Here is a 13,384-nt window from a genome sequence, read left to right as displayed (position 1 = left end):
AGAGCCAGTGCTGGAAAGCCCCTCGGTGAGTGGAATATGAAGTGTTTTTGTGCGGGAGGACGGCCCGGGCCGGGCGTGCGCTGAGGCCTCTTTGTCAGCGGGGGCGCGGGGGCCGTGCCGTGTGCGCCCCCCCTAGTGGGGAGCGCCGGAACTGCACGAGCGTGTCGGCAGCCTCCTCTGGTTTCCGTGAGAAGCTAAAGGTGTGGCTTCATTTGAGTTGTACTCGCTAGGAAATGCATTTCATAATCTGAAACAAAACTAATTCTGCTAAGAAGACTTTTTTTAGGAGATGATCTTTGTTGGATTTTAAAACACCCAGCCTAATAATACACATTCTGTCATGCAGTTGGTTCCATATTACATAGGATGAAGAGGTAACTGTGATGTTCCAAATAGTGGAAAACCAAGTTACTAATAATAGACTTTACTTAGAGGACTCAGAGTCTGGTGCTGGGCCAGGCCTTAATAAGCCTTGTTGGACTTGGATTGACTTTGTGAGCAGTCACCAGGTTCTACTTCCACTATACTTGGACACTCTCGGTTCTTCATACAGAATCCATTTAGATTTTTTACAGTTAATAAGCTTGGTCTCCACTGTCTGGGAAGACATGTCTTCCAGACCAGCCAGCTTTGGAAACAAGATAGGCTGCATTGGAATGGCAGTGTGTCTGTGGCCAGCAAGTCCAAGTGGGCTCAGGCTGCCTCTGCATGCAAGCAGCTCTTGTGTCCCCATGGACACTGTAAGGATTGGTCATATTGTTGTCTCTAGGAGTATATAAGGATGTAAATAGTTTTGTTGGTTTTTTTAAATTAAATTATTTTCATATTTTTAAATAACTTGCTGGAGCATCCTGGACCTCCCTTCCTATTGGAGAGAGCAGCTACAGAGTCTAACTGCATTACTGATCCTTGATAATGTCACAAGAATACTACCTTGGATATTTTAATGTCATTACGTTATTTTAATTCTTTGGGGTTTTCTCAGGTTACCACCATCTTTCCTTTCCCTTTTCTCTATCCCCAGTCTTTTCCATGTGTGCAAGTTTTTGGCAGTACTATCTGCTTGCAGAAAGATGTGTTCAAGAAATATTTTGACATTGCTTCCTTTTTGCCAATGTTCAGTTCAGAAAGAAGAACATCTAGAATTTGTCACGGATTTTGTGAGGTTTATTTGTTTTTAGCCTAAGTTCGACACCACTAGTTCAAGCCCAGAACTTTGTGTATTCTTCATTTTACATATTTCAAGTGGGACTGCTTGGTGCCCTGAGAAGAAAATTATTATGTGTTCTTTTCCTCCATGCTTTGAGCTTTTAGTGGTAGAATGTGACAACATCCATTGGCTACAGCAGTTAATTTTCATGAATCAGACAAGGCTTTTGGATGTTAAACTAAATAATAGGAACCATGGAATTCTAGAAAGGGGTGAAAGTTAGTGGTTAAGAACCAGCTATAGTACAGTTACCCAGCATGAAGTGTTGATTAATCCTACTTTTTGATATGTAGTTAATTCTCCCTTTTATAACTAGCATTCAGGATGGCAAAGGAATAGGCTTGTTTTGTCAATTGTGTGCATGCCAGATGGAGCCTTAATATGTGTCAGCAGATAAATGGGCCATTATTAAGATTAGATGCATAATGATTATTTCAGCCTTGTTTATTTAGGTCATCAACAGTAGTAGATGATGATCTCTTACAAGTAAAAATACTTTATGATCTCAAAATCTTTTGCTTTTCTTAGACTGCTATGAAAATAACATAGGAGTTTTGTTGTCTAGTTTTAAAGTAATACATTAAGTTAACTTTTTAGTTTACTTAAATGAGAACCGAAGAAAAACCTCAGAACCACAAGTAACTTGATTTGTTTCCTGAGAAGTGAAGCTGATGGCTGTGTAAGCTGATGAATTTGTCCATTTATTAGATGGTGCTTGCGAAATTGATATTTTACCTAGTATTTCAGTTCAAGGCTCTTGGTTACTTACTTACTAGACAGTACAATGCTCAGTTACGTATGTATTCTTAAAATAACATCTGCTACAATTTTAGGCTCCTTGTACTAGCGAAAGACTTTTGCCATTAATAAACGTCTGTGTTTTATTGCAGGTTGCAGTGTAAGGTTTTGGAAGTCATAGCTCCAGCCCATCACAATGGAATGGCGAATGGGCACACCAGCAGTGCTGATGGGGACACCATTGTCATCAGCGACAGTGACGACTCAGAAACGCACAATAGCTCTGCACAAAACGGGTACAGGATACTTTTACTGAGTGTCATTCTGACTGGGTGGGAATGAGATTAAAGCTAGATGTGTCAGACTCTGACTGAAACAAATTACTTGATCTGTATGGATTGTGAGCGTTTAGACAGCTGAAGGTGACAAGCTGAACCTTCTGAGGTGCAGGCTCTGCTAACGCACCAGAAAACTGCATTATGAGAAGTGCAATACCTACAGATTAATCATTGTTTATCTCTTTGCAATGACAGTGTTTTTGCTGAGCGATGGTGGAAGAGCTGTGTGTACCTCTTTGTAGTTCTCTGAGCTGGGACATCTGTGCTGCTGTAGCAGAAAGTGCAGCATGTGCTGCAGTTGTGCAGTTTGGTATCACTTCACTTCCATTATGGGGCTCAGAGTTGAGATTACTGTATGACAGGAGGACATGCTGTACTGGAGCTCTCTGAAAAGTCTTCCCAGAGACTTGTGTTTGTGTCCAAAAAACCAAAAACATAACAAGCTTTCTTCATTGTGCATGTGTCCATATAAATATATCGTTGTATTTGATGGATTTGGTTATGATGTTAGGTGTAGTGAAACTGTGTGTCTTGTCTTGAGGAACTTCCTATGGGCTGGAGTAGCCTAATAACATTGAATAGGAGAGCTTCTTGGTTGTAACTGTGTTGTTTATTGTGTTGGAGAGTCCCTTTACTGAGCAGTAATTGAGCCTATCCTAGCAGTATACTGAGAAGAAAGACTTCTATGTTTCATAGGCATGATGATGAAAGAGGAGTGTTTGAAGTGGGCCCTAATCTAGGATCTAGCAACATACAGGCTTTGCATGAACTGTTACTGACTTTAAGATGTCACATGGATGCAGAAGTTAATCTTGTTGATTGCTTTATGATGAAGTCATGTCCTGACATGCCTAGAATAACTAGGGTAGAGCTCCTCACTTGGTTAAGAAAATAACATGGGATAAATAATTTTTAAATTTCTTTGCTGTCTCTTGAAGGTAGTGTCTGAGTTGTTCATGAAGATGTCCTATGTATTTGAGGAATGAAAAAATAAATGCATTTTCAGTATTCCAAAAGGCATGTGGCATTTGAAAGGAGGTTATTGGAATTAGGCAAGCATGCACAGAGCTGACTGTAGGATTGATCCATTATAGTGCTGTCACTTCCATGCATGCAGAGCTGGTGGTAAGACTAAGTCTTGCACTCCCAGTCAATCTGTTGTTCTCCCCAGCTGATTAGTTATTTTGACAATGCAGAGAAGGGAGGGAAAATAATTTCTTTCTCTTAGAAGGGGAGTTCTTGTGAGAATATACAGGCTTTTGAAGCAGTGTTCTGGGACATATCTAACATTTATGATGCAAGTTAAATTGCAAACCTCTTGTGTCTTTAAAATGCTTACTGTAACTTTTAAGTGAGTCTGTTTATAACAAATGTGAGAGTGTAGTAACAGCAATTTTCTAGATATATTCTGGGTATATGCAGACTTGAAAAGTATTATTTGCAGAATGTGTAAAACCTATCTGTAAGTAGAGCATTGTCATGAATTTTTGTATGCTAGCATATAAGATTCTTTGTACCATTGCTCAAAACAAATCTCACTGAACTGAATGACATGGTTTTGCATCCCTAGTCTTTCAGAGACTGTATTTTGCTGTTTATGGAGGACTTGCATATGGAGAGTATGTATGTTAGTCACCTTGGGACCAATGTCAGATTGATATGTGCAGGACAGTTCTGCCTCAGCCTGCACACAAATCTCCAGGTTTTGAGACTGTCTTTGTGCAAAGCTGCAGTGCTGTTAAACAATGGTACAGCAGATGCTCAGGGTGTTTGTGAGGGAGGGGGAGGGGAGCACAGCACAGATTGATGGGCCATCTGCAAATATTTTTCCTAAAGAATCTGTGAGGCTAGAGAATCTTAACTGAAAATAGACGTCATTAGAGATCTCAGCCTTTCTGTGACCCTACTCCTCCTGTCTGTGTGGGGCAGAAATAGCTGTGTAGTCTATACAAATGTTCCTGTTGACCTTTTCTGTTGTGTTTTTCAGTAAAAGTTGGGGTGGTACAGGAGAAAGAGGCTATGATGCTCTTACTTTCCTTCAGAAAAACAGGCTGTGCTCTAAGGCCTGGCTTACATAGCGAAAGGTAGCAAATCTTATGAGTTCTTAAAACATTTCTGCTATGCCCTGGGAGCCTCTGGTACCATAGGATAGTGGTCACATGGAATAGTAGTGTTCACACCTTAAACTGATAGACTTTTAAAGGTAAGGTTGAACTTTTGTGTTGGCTTTAGCACTCAGCAACAACCTGGAGGTTTGAGGGGCTTTTGCTGCCAAATGCATACAATTCAGCTGCAACTTAATTATTCATGTCATTCCTTTTGTCAGGGCTGTGAGTAGTGTGAATCATCAAGAATCATCAGAAATACTAGAAAAAAAATTATTGGTTTGCTGGCTGGTTTATGACAGTAAATTTGGGTGTTTGTTCAGTTTGAATTGAAGATTAATTTTGGGGAAGGGCTAATTGTTGCTGCAAGTTTTGGGATATAAGAGGTAACAGTTTTTGGAAGTAATGTCAGTGTAACCTTACTATCCAGGGCTTTTAGCATCTTCAGATGAGTTTTTAAAATTTATTTGGAGGAAAAAAATTATTAACTGGATACGTCAAAATGTGGGCATAGCTTGTCATCTTCAGTACAGTAAAATCTTTCTTCATATGTAATTCTTATGTTTCCTTTCTTCCTCTTTCATTCCTACATTGCTTGAATCCAAGAATAATAATGATGGGTAGTCCTCTTTTTATGTTATAAGGAAAAACCAAAGTACCTGGATCAAAGGCACCTTAAAATCTTCACCAAAAAGTTAAAAGTCAGGATTTTGTTGCAAAGTGCTGTTGTGTTGTCCCTAGAACATTGTTCTTAACAGTCTTCCGGTTGCTCTGTTTTGTTGTTGAAAATACTTGCAGAAAATATTTGCAATTCCAAGTGGGCAGTTGTTATTGCTCAGTACAGAGTTCCTTGTCAGTGGCAACCTGCAGAGATGTCAGAGGCAGCCATGCCATGGGGATCAGTTTGCTGACAGGTTACCTGTGCAAGGCTTGCACTGGAGCGTGATGAGACCATAAATGATTCTGTTATTTACCTAGCATTCTTCAAGGGAGTTTTGTCCATTCCCAAATTTAGTGAAAGAGATAAAAAAGCCACTGCCTTTTTCTGGAAAAGTGGGACAGCAGTCATTTTAGCACTTCAGGACAACATTCTGGATCCTCCAACTTCAGTATTTTTTGGTGCAATTTTTTGATTTCTGTTAAATACAGTAAGATACAGGTAGCTGTGGCAAGACTCAGACCAGATGGTGCAGATAGGTGTCCTGGACAAGGTAATTCAGGAGGATAAGGTTGAAGGAGCAGGGTTTATTTAGCCTGGAGAAAAGGAGGTTCAGGGGGGACCTTAGCACTCCCTACAACCACCTGAAACCAGGTTGCAAAGTGACAGGATGAAGTGGCCTCAAATTGTGCCAGGGGAAGGTTTATATTGGATAATAGGAAAAATTTCTCCACTGAAACATCAGGCATTGGAATAGGCTGCCCAGGGATGTCATGAAATCATCATCTCTGGGAGTGTTCAAAAGGCCACGTGGATGTGGCGCTTGAAAATGTGATTTAGTGATGAGCACGATGGGGCCAGGTTGGTAGTTGGACTCAATCCTAGAGGCCTTTTCCAACATTAACAATTCCATGGTTCTAAGGTCTCAGGGGTTACTTAGTACTGCTCCCTTAGTACTGTGCTGTCAGAGTGTAGCATAGCTGTAGTGTAAGAAGAAATTTATGTTCAGGTCATGTGGGCAACATGCCAAAGTAATTGAAGGCCTGATGAGATTATTACCTGTCAGTGGTTCACTATAACCTTATTAAAAATGCAAGATTCTCACACAAGTACTAACCACATTCACTTGACTGCAGTAGAAACTATTGTGATATGGGTGAGTCAGTTGTAGTTTTTACCTACTAAGTTACAAAATACTCTGTATTTTTTCCCCTGGATTTGTGTGTCAGAGCTGTGCTGAGAAGATTTTTGTAAGGGAACTCTGCTGTGAAATGGATCTAACCCTTGCTAACTCTAATGTGTTTTATATAATGCTTTACAAAATAAAATATAAGCAAAAATAATAATATTTTTATGCTAAAGCTGCTAGATAATCTATATAATTTTTAAAGATTGCTTTGTGTATTGAATTACCTTTTTCTTCCTCTTTTGCACTAAGTAAAAATTTTTACTCTAAATTTGGCAGAGGATGTCGGGAATATATTTACTTCTTTGGATAATAACGAGAAACTCAGAAACTAAGCAGAAAAATTTAGTGTGTTTTGAAATTACATTTGGGCTATTATATATGATCCACTGAAATTGAGAAAGATTTACACAAACTAAGAAGAAAAGATTAATGATGAAGAGTTGAAAATTTCATTATTCTTTGGGCCCTGAATTTGATTGCAGACAGTATTGAAGCTTAGAACCTATTCAAAATGTGTAAATAAGCTGATAGACTTTTGATTTCATATTGGTACTCTGATGCCTTTTATTTTGTATCTGAACATTGTGTTTGGGCCATTCTTCAGCTTTCTAGATGAAAGGCCTGGAAAGGCAATGGTGTGTGATGAGGTGCAAGTTTGTCTTTCATACTATCCAAAAATTCCTGGGGACAGCCTTTATTACTTTAGCTTTCCTGTCTTAGACTGAAGGTGGTCATGGAAGACCATGTCATGGTATGACCAGAATATGAAGGCTCTTCTAACAAACTTATGTAAATATGTTAAAATCTTGCCAGTGGATATACTGGATTACAGTTGATCTCTGTTTTGCTAATATGAATGGCTGGGTGGACTTTTTTCTGTTATATTTCTTAAACTGTGTTTGGTCTGAGTGACTCAACTTTAAGACTTCAACTGTGATGTACATGAAGTATCATGCAAGACACTGCATGCAAATCACAGCACTTACCTGTAGGTTTAGTAGATATGTTCCTGTTTCCAAGTCTGTCTTTTTTTTGTCAGTCCATTTATTATTAACTATGCTGATAATTTAATCATTATAAACTATTTTTCTTGAGAACTTTGCAAATTATTCTCATCTGAAATGACACTAATGGTGAATAAGTACTGTTTTGTTTAATCTGTAGTTAATAATGTATTTATTAGACATTGGAAGGTTAACATTTCTTGTATTTCTCTTTCACAGAGTTAGTGGGGAAAAACAAGAATTGTAGCAAATTTTATTTTCAGAGCATTGCAAAGTACAGTTCTCAATATCATGTGCATGTTTTTCACAAGGCTAAAGAACAGCAAGTGATGTACTGGTTTATTTTTTCAAACTCCACCTGAAAGCATTTTGTAAATGCTGGAAGGACTGACAGTGATGAAATGCATAGTTTTAAATCTCCTAGTTCATCTACATAGCTGCTTCAACTTTCCTTCTTGATGAAATAAGACGATGACTGAATTCTTCCTGATAAAGCAGTACAAGTCTTGATTACAAATTGTCACCTCAGGAGAAGTTAGTTCTGTTGTTTAATGTCAAAATGCAACATTATTTAAATGAAGTCTTATTAGTTCAGCTCTGTTCATAAATACATTACTCTTCTTAAAGCATATTGTCTATGGCAGAGCCCCTCTCTTTCTTGAAAAGGAGTGAATTTTGGTAGCACACCAGAACCTGGGTGTTACCCACCTAGGAAGAGGTGTAACAAAACAGTTAATGGTATGTTAAAACTGAAGAAATATTTTCCATGGGGGGGGAAAACATCCAGGTCTCTGTAGGAATACCTGTAAAAGGGAAGTGCACTTTGGCTAATAAAGCATGTAACCTGATGAGCATTTATTTTGAAGTGTAGATATGTTATGGTTTCTGTTACTTCCTGTTATTTTATGCTGTTGGTAAAGTGTTTGATTTGGTTTTTTTCCTAAAGTGTTATTTTGGAAAAATATTTTAGGTGTTTTTTACTTGTTTTGTAACACAATTGGTAGATCAAGGACTACTGGTTTTATTAATTTTATTTATTTCTCTCTTTTGGAATCCTTTCTCACCATATTTTCCTCCTTTTTCCTGTCTTCCTGTTACCATCATGAGTACTTAAGAGTATTAAGGAGACAATTTTCTGAAGTGTAGGGATGTATCATTACTTGTCTCTCTCTCTCTTTCTTCCTTCCCTTCTTATCTTCCATTTCCTTGCTAAGAAAACATCCCTCATTGTTCTTCCTGTTCCTTGCAGGAACTGGTTTTAATGCAGATTTAAATATAGTAGCAGAAAAGTTGGCATAAATTAATAGGCCCTCTTTGGTCCTGGTGGAAGTTACAAGTTGGCTGTTTTTAAGAAGTCCATTGTATAGGCATATAAATATATTAAATGTGTAAAATATGAGGCTGATGATACGTGAATGTAAACTTTTAATTTTTAATTTTTTTTTTCCTAGGGAGAAGAAAGCCATAATTGATCCTTCTTTGTTCAAATACAAAGTCCAACCTATTAAAAAACACCTATATGAAGCTGTTATTGTTAAAGCATCTCAACTAAGGTAAAAATTAGTATGTGGAAGTTAAAACTATACTTTATAACTGTGAATTGTGTAAGATTTTTTGATATAAAATGACATTTTAAAACAATGTTAGAGCTCTTAATTAAAAGTACTGGAATAGAATACTGTAATACAGACCCTTCTGTATCAAGGATTCCAAGCTTTGCTAGCATTAACACGGTACCACCTTCTTGCAGGTCTCTGCTTTCATTGGCACACAGAGGAGACCTGCTGTTGTTGTCTGCAAAAATCAGATTAGTTACCCAGTGTGCAGTGAGCCAATAATTACACACTCAAGAGAGACAGAGGTTTTTATTTCACAAGCCTAGGGGATCAGTGGTATTCCATAAATCGAGCATGTTTTAGCAAGAAAAAGATTGAGTGTTCATTGGCTATAAGTTACATAAGTTCTCTTACTAATTACTTTTCTATTTTCTATTTGTTAATTATTCCAATTAATTTATTAATTCCTACATCTTATGGTAATTAGTCCACTTGCTCAGTCTTTCTCTTTTGAGTCAGCGAGTTTCTTGTGTCAGTGGTCCTGAGTTGGTGGCCACAGATTTTCCCCTGCAGAATTACCTTTTACTCAGTTGGAGCTGGGTTGGTATAGTTGCTTGGTTGGGTTTCCTTACCCTGGGAATTTTGCTAGATGTCTTTGTGACCTTTAAATTCTGTGTTCTTTGTGACCACTGTCAGTGGGCATTCTTATTCCCAAGCTTTGTTAACCTCCCCGCAGGTCTGAGACCACTGAAGTATGTCCAGCCCTAAACCTTAACAGGGCAATTCTACCAACAAATAATTTATTTTTCTAACACCTGGACATCACTTATAGTAGCCAACAACCAAGCTCTCCATTTCATGCATTAAATTTCCATTTGTGTTGATTAGGCTTGAAAGTATACAAAGATCAAACATCAAAGAACATCCTTTCTTAAGGAAATTTTAATATATTCCACATTTTGCAAGACTGTGACTTCTGATACCTTGGCTACTGTTGTCATTGATGGAGTAGATGGAAAAGAGTGTTTGAACTCTAATAACGATAATAATGAACTATTGGTGTTGTGAGCACTCTGGTAGCATTGCTGGTTTGAAATGTTAGAGCAGACACTGGCAATCAGATTAATGTAAAATGGAAGGGTGTAGAGGTTTTGCTGCTTAAATAGCAAACTTGTCTCAAATTTAGTTAAAATATCTGTTTAGAGTAATTGTTTAAAGCATCCAGTTTATATAAAGTTTTGATGCACAAACTTCAGTTTATGTGATTACAAGTCATTTAGTTCCAGCACAAATCAGGATTTATTTTTCCATTAACTACTCCTATGTAATGAAGCCTTTTCCTTCCCATGAAGTAATGCAGGTTCCCTGGAATGCCAGGAGCCAGTAGAGTGCACACTGTCCTGTAGAAAGAAGTGGCATAGCTTGACTGAGAAGTGTGTGAATTCACCTTGTCACTTGTTGGCTTGCCTCCCAGCTTGAGAGATGTGAATGCTGCTTTCCTGCTGTCCCTGTTTGTTTGTTGTCCTCCCTCTCTTCTGACACAGTCAGACTTGAGTTTTAGTTAGGAATTTTAAGAAGTATTTGGAGGATTTACTGTGGATCAAAAGGGTGTTTATAAAAGAGGACGTAACAGAATCTTCAAAATAAAAATTGCAGATGCATAAACCAACTCTTAATGTACTACTTGTGTTTTGTTTTATTCATAAGGAAAACTTTAATTCAGTTGTGCTTTCAAAGAAATATAATTAAGAAAATAAGAAAAAGTTCAATCACATGGTCTATCACATGTATTCTTGCACATACTTTTGGCAAGAATAAATACTTATTAAATACTTAAATACTAATTAAAGATGTTAGTTGATAATACTACCTTTCTTTCCTAATACAGCCGGAGGAAACATCTCTTTTCTCGTGATAGACTTAAACTTTTTCTGAAACAACACTGTGAACCACATGATGGAGTCATTAAAGCTAAGGTAAGCAAGAAGAAATAATTTATGGGATAGAATATTGACACTATTTAGTATTTTTTTGCTCTTCTCTACTAGCTGCTCAGAGCTCCTTTTAAATACTACGTCACATTTAGGTTTTTGTAAGTATAATATACTTTTGATTAGTCTAGGACATGAATTGTTTTCATTCTTCAAGGTATGCGGCTGATACTTCTAAGTTGAATAAAAATGAACTGGTTTTGTGTTGGTACAGTAAACCAATATTACTCTGTTCTAATTCCTTTAGCTGGAAAGTATTTTATAATAGATTGAATTCAGTCTCCGTATCTTCAGTGAGACAGGTACCAGAGTTTAGGTGGCTGGAATGGATTTTTGATAAGGCCTTGGATTTTGGTTGTGCATGTGTTTGTAATTTTAGATATATGGTGATACTTGGAACAACTCAGACTGAAGTTCACATCTTAGTGGGCACCAGAGGACTGAGAATTTGAGCAGCTTTTCGCACAAGGCAGCAATTTCTCTTTCCTTGCTTGTTGTACCACAAGAGATCCTGGACTCCTTCCCTGTGTATTGCAGCCTTGACCCTGAAATCCTTGCTATCTTCTTGTTTTTAGAAAGTAGCAGGGATTTTTATTATGTCTGTTATTTTCTCATACAGCTGTGTAACTGCTCATTCTGCACAGGAAGGCTCGGACAGATGAGAGTCAGTGAGAGTCTTGCCTCTGAAAGTTGTGGAAAATAACGAAGGCAATGAATTTCTAAATAAATTTGTAACTCCTAAGAGTCTGTCTCTTCCAAAGAAATGGAAATAGAAGAAAATAGAGCTGAACGGGATAAACCACCTCATTCCTTGGGCTTGTTAGTGGTCATTTTGACCCAGCTCACTGTACCACATTAAGGACTAGTCATCTATTAGTGATGCTTTCTGAAGCCTCAGGAAAATGGTTATATTCTATATATGTTTATTTGTCACCTTGTCTTTATTTGGGCTTTCTGTGGAGTGTCTTGTCCTCTTGCTGATTGCCTTGCATTTCAGTTATGTTAACATGTCCTGTTTGGAATGTCTCCTTTGTATCCTCATCTGTATTGTCCAATAAGGACAGATTTCCTGAAGTCACGGTTGAGAAAGTAGACTTGAAAAGAACCTTTGACAATTTGGAAAAATCTTCCTCTAGAAATAAGTACCTGTGTAATAGAGAATTATGTAACTCTTCAATAAGTTAAGTTTCTGCTTTTATCTGTCAAAATTTATTCTTGACACACTTCAGTAACATGCTAAGACACTTATGAGCTGTGTTTGCTGAAAGGCATATAAAGAAACAACATCTTACCAAATGAAGCCAAATTCTAGTTTCAGATGGGTGCTGCATACATTATTATCATAACTTGGTAGATTAACTCTTCACTTACACTATTTCAGAGATTTATTTCTTATCCTCAGTTAAGTAGTTGTGGATATGGTTGCTCCTACTGTCTTCTTTTGTGAATTAATGATTGATTAGTTACCTTATATTTAGATTATTTAGCTTATATTTTTAAAAAGGTAAGAATTTCACCATGAATATCTATTTTCATCTTTCTTACTAAGGCAACATCAATTGAAAAATATAATCTAGCAGAACAAAACTTCTCCTATTTCTTTCCTGATGAACCACCCACGTTTATCTTCAGTCCTGCAAGCAGACGGCGAGGGCGACCTCCAAAGAGGGCATCTGCAAGTCTTGTAAGTAATAACAATTCTAATCCTGGATGAAGACACATCAGCATAGTCTAGGAAGTACTCCTATTTGTCTGAGTTTTCAGATCATTTGAAATACAGGGTTGACATTGTGCTTCTTTTATTTTGAGGGCAGTTGGGATATATTCCACAATTGCTTTAAAGTAATTACTTTATAGTCAAGCTGGTAAAAGGGATCATAATTGATATGTTATCATCTTATTTTTGTTATTATTTCTGGGATCCCATAAAGAAACTAATTTCTCAGTGTGTTGTGATGACAAACAGAACTTTTCCATTCTGGGATTAATAAATAATTTACTAAAAAGCTTTAATTTGAACTCTCATATAAAATTATGTCACTTGCCCTCAGATACAGGTATGTCACTTGCCTGTATTTAAACACTGAGACTCTTGGTCACTATTCTACTTTATTGTGTTCTACAGAACAGTTGAAAAATTTGGAATATCTTTTGCTGGCCATTTCACTGTAGTTGTTATGCTCTTTTTTTTCCTCTCCACCTCTAAATTCTCTATCAGGAGGACAATATTAAACCTAAACAAAACACCCCAGGAAATAAAAGTAAAGTATCAAGGGAAAGAGCAAGGTTCCAGAAGCAAAAAGAAGATGTGCAGGCCATAGGTAAGTTGAAGTTTACTCATATGACCAGTAGAACTAGTTTTTGCAGATTTGAGAGCAGGCCATAATTAGGGTGCTTTTGGGGCTGTACCTTTCAAAGGGAAAATGTATTAAGAGTGTACTGCCACACCACTATGCCAAGTGCTTCTTTCAATAGTTAGCGTGCTTGTTTCCTGGTTTTATTTTTTTTTCCATGTTAGTTGATTAAACTGGGGAAATGTAGGAAGCTTGTGGCCCAACTGTGTTGATTTCTCTCTCAGATAAATAAAGAGCTAAA

The 13,384-nt window shown here is 37.4% G+C and overlaps 1 protein-coding gene across 1 annotated transcript in view; it reads left to right on the top strand.

The window, feature by feature from the left end:
• The window catches only part of BAZ1A (bromodomain adjacent to zinc finger domain 1A), a 64,699-nt gene that overhangs the window by 18,544 nt on the left and 32,771 nt on the right, over positions 1-13,384 (top strand). Inside the window, exons 4-8 of the mRNA XM_066552499.1 lie at positions 2,101-2,244; positions 8,694-8,795; positions 10,687-10,774; positions 12,339-12,473; positions 13,008-13,110. Of these exons, the coding sequence (XP_066408596.1) occupies positions 2,101-2,244; positions 8,694-8,795; positions 10,687-10,774; positions 12,339-12,473; positions 13,008-13,110 (572 nt within the window). The remainder of the gene's footprint in view (positions 1-2,100; positions 2,245-8,693; positions 8,796-10,686; positions 10,775-12,338; positions 12,474-13,007; positions 13,111-13,384) is intronic.

The sequence above is a fragment of the Molothrus aeneus genome, chromosome 6 (genome assembly GCF_037042795.1).
Source record: "Molothrus aeneus isolate 106 chromosome 6, BPBGC_Maene_1.0, whole genome shotgun sequence".
Classification (NCBI taxonomy): domain Eukaryota; kingdom Metazoa; phylum Chordata; class Aves; order Passeriformes; family Icteridae; genus Molothrus; species Molothrus aeneus.
Note: the sequence above shows the minus strand (reverse complement) of the source record. Positions and strands in the feature narration are given on the sequence as shown.